Below are 5075 nucleotides of genomic sequence, written 5' to 3'. Positions count from 1 at the left end.
CCCCCGGAAATGGCCGGGGCTCCCCGAGGGGCCCTGCCCACAGCCCCCACCACCGCAGCCCTGCCCTGAGGCCCCCAGTCCAGCACCACCCCCCCAGTATGGCATCCAGCCCCCCAAACCCTGCACCCAGCCACCCCAAGCCCAGAACCCAGCCCCCCCGATCCAGCCTCCAACCCCTGGCTCTGGTGTGTATTCCCCCAGCCCCAGTGTCAGGACCCCAGCCCCAGTGATGGGACCCCAGCCCCAGGGTTACCCTCCAGCCCCAGCCTGGCCCCATTCCCATCCCCAGCCCCACTCAGCCCAGTAACCGGAGCCAGTTCTGGCTGCGGCTGAGGTGACACCATCAATAATTGAGTGGGCACCAGAGCTCAGCGCCGCTCGGGGCCACACAGCCCTGCCTGCCTCCTACCCGCTGCCTGAAGTGTGGGGACAGGTAGGTGCCACCCCCGCAGCCCCGGCCCCTCGCTGCGGTTGGGGACCCCCAACAGCTCAGGGTGCGGGGTGTGGGGTGCAGGATATGGGGTGCAGGGACAGCAAAGTTGTGCCGAGGGGGGTGTGAGGGGCTGTGCCAGACAGTGCCCCGCCCAGAGCAGCCCCACAGCCCAACCCCCTGGCACCCCTCAGCCCCAGCACAGGGACCCCCAAGAGCACCCCAGCCTGGCTCCGGTCACAGCCCTATGGCCGGGCAAACCATCTGGGCAGCACTGGAGCCCTGGGAGAGGCAATTCCCGGGGGGGTGCAGAGCACTGCCAGCTCATGGCACAAGTGGGAGCTACGGGCTGGCACCGTGGCATCTCCCTTGTGGGGGCCCTTTCCACAGCCACCGCCCCTCTGCGATGGTGTCGCCGGCGATCGCCCTGGCCTTCATCCCCTTCCTCGTCACCCTGCTGATCCGCTACCGGCACTACTTGGTGCTGCTGTACCGGGCAGCGCTGGTGACCTGGCTGCGGGACCGGCTCACCGGCGTCCCGCGGGAGCAGCGCGCCTTCCAGTACCTGCTGGCGCACGCCATCCCCGGGGACCCCCGGCATGTCCTGCACACCTTCGACCAGTGGTGCTACCACTGCGAGCACCTCAGCAGCGTGGGGCCTGTCAAAGGTAAGTGCGACCCTCACCTGCCCGCGCCGGTCCCAGCACCGGGCATGGCCACGGCACCATTAGCATGGCCATGGCACCAATGACATGGCTGTGGCACCACCAGTGCAGCCATGGCACTGTTGGTGCAGCCTTGGCATCGTTGACAGAGCTGTGGCATCATTGGAATGGCCGTGGCACCACTAGCATGGCTACAGCGCTGCTGGCACAGCCACGGCACCATCAGCACAGCCACAGCATTGTTGGCATGGCCTTAACACCATCTGCATGGCTGTGGCACTGTTGGCATGGCCGTGGCATCACTGGCATGGCCACAACACCACAGATGTGGCCATGATGCTGTTGGTATGGCCGTGGCACCATCAGCATGCCTGTAGCACCATCTGCACGGCTGCGGTGTTGTTGGTGTGGCCATGGCACCATTGGCATGCCTGTGGCATAGTTGGCATGGCTGTGGCATTGTTGGTGTGGCCATGGCACCATCGGCATAGCTGTGGTAGTGTTGATATAGCCATGGCACCACCAGCATGGCTGTGGCACTGTTGGTATGGCCGTGGCATCATTGGCATAGCTGTGGCACCACTGGTGTGGCCATGGCACCGTTAGTATGGCCACAGTATATTGGCACAGCTGTGGCACCATTGACATGGCTGTGGCACCATCAATATGTGGCCATGGCATTATTGGCACAGCCGTGGCAGTGCCACTACGGTCATGGCACCACTGTCGGAGCTTTGCACCCCCAGCACAGCCACAGCCCCACCAGTGCGGTTGGGGTCACGGGGCCGGCATCTTGGGAAGGGCTGGCCAGGGACACGGGGAGCTTTGGCACAGCTATTCACCTCCCTCCTGCCGTGCCATATCCTCTGCCCCTCCCGGTGCTGGGGAACCAGTTAGCACCCTCCCCCCCTGCCCAGAGAAGGGGGGACACGGGGTGGGGGGGTGCGTGCAGCCCCCTGGCACCCCCCAGGGTGCTGAGGGGTCCGGCCTGCGGCAGGGAGGATCGTGGAGCGGCTGCTGTACGAGCGGGCGCCGCGGCGGGTGCTGGAGCTGGGCACCTACTGCGGCTACGGCACGGTGCTGCTGGCCCAGGGGCTGCCCCCCGGCGCCCGCCTCTACACCGTGGAGGTGGACCCCCGGCACGCCGCTGTGGCTGAGAAGGTCATCCGCCTGGCCGGCTTCGACGAGCAGACGGTGAGCGACATGCCTGTGAGGGGGAAAACCTGGGTCTTACCCCTGCTGCTGCCGGGGCGGGGGGGGGGGGGGGGTACACCTTCACCTTGCCCCCTCTCCCGTCCCACACCCGCTGCTGGGTGGGATAGCGGGGATGGGAAAGGCCGGATACTTTCGCCGGCAGGTCCCTCACCACCGCTTGCTCCCAGACAGCCCACGGAGCGAGGTGGTGGTGGTGAGGGAGGGGTTGAATGCTGTGGTCAGCGGGGTCAGCCCCCCCCAGTACCCCAGCCCAGGGGCTGAGGGGTCTTCAGCACAGGTGGAGCTGATCGTGGGCCCCTCGGAGGAGGTGATCCCCCGGCTGAGGGAGAAGCATGGCCTGCTGAAGGCTGACTTCGTCTTCATGGACCACTGGAAGCGCTGCTATCTGCGGGACCTGCAGCTGCTGGAGACCCACCAGCTGCTGGCCGAGGGGGCCACCGTCCTGGCCGACAATGTCCTCTTCCCCGGGGCGCCCCACTTCCTGCAGTACGCGAAAACCTGCGGCAAATACCGCTGCAAGGTACACCGCGCCAGCCTGGAGTACTTCCACGCCATCCCCGACGGCGTTGCTGAGCTCTGCTACACCGGTAACCGCTGAGGTGGGCGGGAGCTCTCACCCAGTGACCGCGGTCACCGCCGTCTCCCCGGCTAACCACGCTCTGCCATAAATACGGGCTCCAGAGGAAAGGTGGTGGCTGCTGTGGTCTGCGGTGGGGTGCGGCGGTGGGAAGAGGGGGGCCTTGCACCACCTCATACAGCTCCTGCCCAAACTGCTTCACCCCGTGGCCCGGCTCTCCCCGGCAGGCACAGCCCCCCATGGCTCCCAGCACGCCTCAGAGCCCCCAAATCTGGTGTATTTTCTTGAAAACTGAGTTTATTAGAAAAGACAACGCACCGCCGCAGTGTCGGGCAGAGCCAGCGCTGCCCTGGCAGCCACTGCATCTCTCCGGCCCCCCGGGCAGCTTCACCTTGAAGCCCCCCTGCCCCATGCAGCCCCCCCTGCCGGAACGGCCACGACAGAAGCAGCTTCACCAAATCACACCCCAGGGCCCCAGAGCAGTGGTGGGCAAGGGCTCTTCCCCAGTCTCCTCCCAGTTCCTCAGGCTCTGGTTTGCTGTGGCCACGGTGGAATCAGATCATCCACTGGTCCTGATCCTGCTCTGCCCCCTCCATGTCCACCTGGGAAGGGGGAAGGTTTAAGACACCCCTGCACCACCACCAGAGCAGGGGCCAGGTTGTTCCCAACAGCCAGCCCTTCCCTCTCCTCCCAAAGGCAGGGAGACCTGGAGAGGGACCCGCTGGGGCCAGAGGGAGGAGACAACCCCCCGGGGTTCACTCTCAACCCCCCCACTTCAGGGTCCCAGTGGGGCAGGGACATGGGCTGGCACCCCCAGCCCCGTTATTTACCTCATTGATCTCCCCATCATCAGGAGACTCGTTATAATCATTCATCTCGTCCATATCCTGCATGTCCTCGTCGTCCTCCGAGTCCTCTTCGCTGTCTTCGTCGTCCTCATCATCCTCCTCCTCCTCCTCGTCGTAATGCTGCGGATATGACAGCTCCAGTGCCCCCGCCAGCCCCCCCACCCCGTGCCCAACCCCTGCGGCTTCCCCCCCGTCCTCATGCATCCCTGACCCACCCGCAGCACTGCACTCACCTCGGACGCCGGCTTTCCTATGGGCACCAGGTTGTTGTCCTTCTCGGCTATGCTCTGGAGCTGGGGAGGGAAGAGAGAGGGAGGGGGGAGGCAGGTGAGCACCCCAACAGCTCCACAACAGCCCGGCACAGCTCCCCGGCGGCAAACCAGCCCTTCCCACTCAGCTGCCAGCCCCTCCAGCGCTCGCACCGCTTCCTAATGGCAGCTAATCCCGGCTGGCAGCTGCCAGAGGAGTTTTTCTGCCCCCATCCCATCCCCAGGCTGGGGCAGGCAGGGAAGAGCAGCTGCAGGCAGCTGCCTGCGCTCTCTGGCAGAAGGCAGGGTGGTCCCAACGACGCAGCACCTGCCCTGGGGGCGAAGGGGTGTCCCTGTGCTTGGCCTGAGAAGCATTAAGCAGAGCCCAAACACAAAGTTTTTCTGTTTTCTTTATAAAAAAAGAACGCAAACATGAGGTGCCTGCTCAGGCAGACGAGCGCAACCCCTGCAGGTAATTAAAGCTCAATTAAAGCACTCCAGCACCTCCCACCCAGAGGGACTCGGAACTTCTCCCAGGTGCTGACATTTTAATTATGGATCAAAATGATTTTATTTAATTAGAAGAATTTAACCACTGAGCTATTTTCTTTTTTTAAACCTTAATCAAAGAGATGTTGTTTTCCCCCACACTCAGGCGTGGCCATAGGGCCGTGGCACCGAGCCACGCTCACAGTGTGGGGCAGAGAAATCCCCACCTGCCTTCCTCTGGAAAAGGTTAATTTATTAATTGGGGGATGCTGAGGGAGCCTTGGTTCAGCCCCAGCTCTTTAATCAACCCCCACCACACACAACAGGGAGCTCCGGGCTGCAGTGGGAAACGAGGGAAGGGCCCACACGGAGCCGGTGCGGCAGAGGGACTGCAGCAATGAGACCACCGGCTGGCTGCGAGGCCAGCAGTGCCCGAGACAGCAGCACTGGCTCGGGGGTCCTGCAAAAAACCTTCAAAGAATAGGCAGAAACAGTGAAAACGGCTGGGGGAACGGTGTGCGGGACCTGCCCTGCGCGCCGGGAGGACTGCAGCGAGCACGGCGGTTGTCTCCGGTGTGCCACAGGACACTGGGCAGTGGGGCC

General features: G+C 64.0%; 2 protein-coding genes across 2 annotated transcripts; one reads left to right on the top strand and one right to left on the bottom strand.

Annotated features, from left to right (window-relative positions):
• Window positions 1-836: 836 nt before the first annotated feature.
• LOC104837505 (transmembrane O-methyltransferase) lies at window positions 837-2908 on the top strand. The gene is made up of 3 exons (XM_010576676.1): window positions 837-1098; window positions 2093-2289; window positions 2588-2908. Exons 1-3 carry the CDS (start codon window positions 837-839, stop codon window positions 2906-2908), a joined length of 780 nt encoding a protein of 259 aa, XP_010574978.1.
• A 361-nt stretch (window positions 2909-3269) lies between these two features.
• On the bottom strand, window positions 3270-5048 carry ANAPC15 (anaphase promoting complex subunit 15; the record flags this gene model as incomplete). Its single annotated transcript, XM_010576770.1, has 4 exons — window positions 3270-3489; window positions 3718-3855; window positions 3969-4028; window positions 4794-5048. Coding segments are annotated over 4 exons (501 nt in total), but the record flags the coding sequence as incomplete, so codon positions are not given.
• Window positions 5049-5075: the final 27 nt, after the last annotated feature.

This window comes from Haliaeetus leucocephalus, unplaced genomic scaffold, assembly GCF_000737465.1.
Source record: "Haliaeetus leucocephalus isolate CR32 unplaced genomic scaffold, Haliaeetus_leucocephalus-4.0 Scaffold536, whole genome shotgun sequence".
Lineage (NCBI taxonomy): Eukaryota > Metazoa > Chordata > Aves > Accipitriformes > Accipitridae > Haliaeetus > Haliaeetus leucocephalus.
This window is presented reverse-complemented; position numbering and strand designations above follow the sequence as displayed.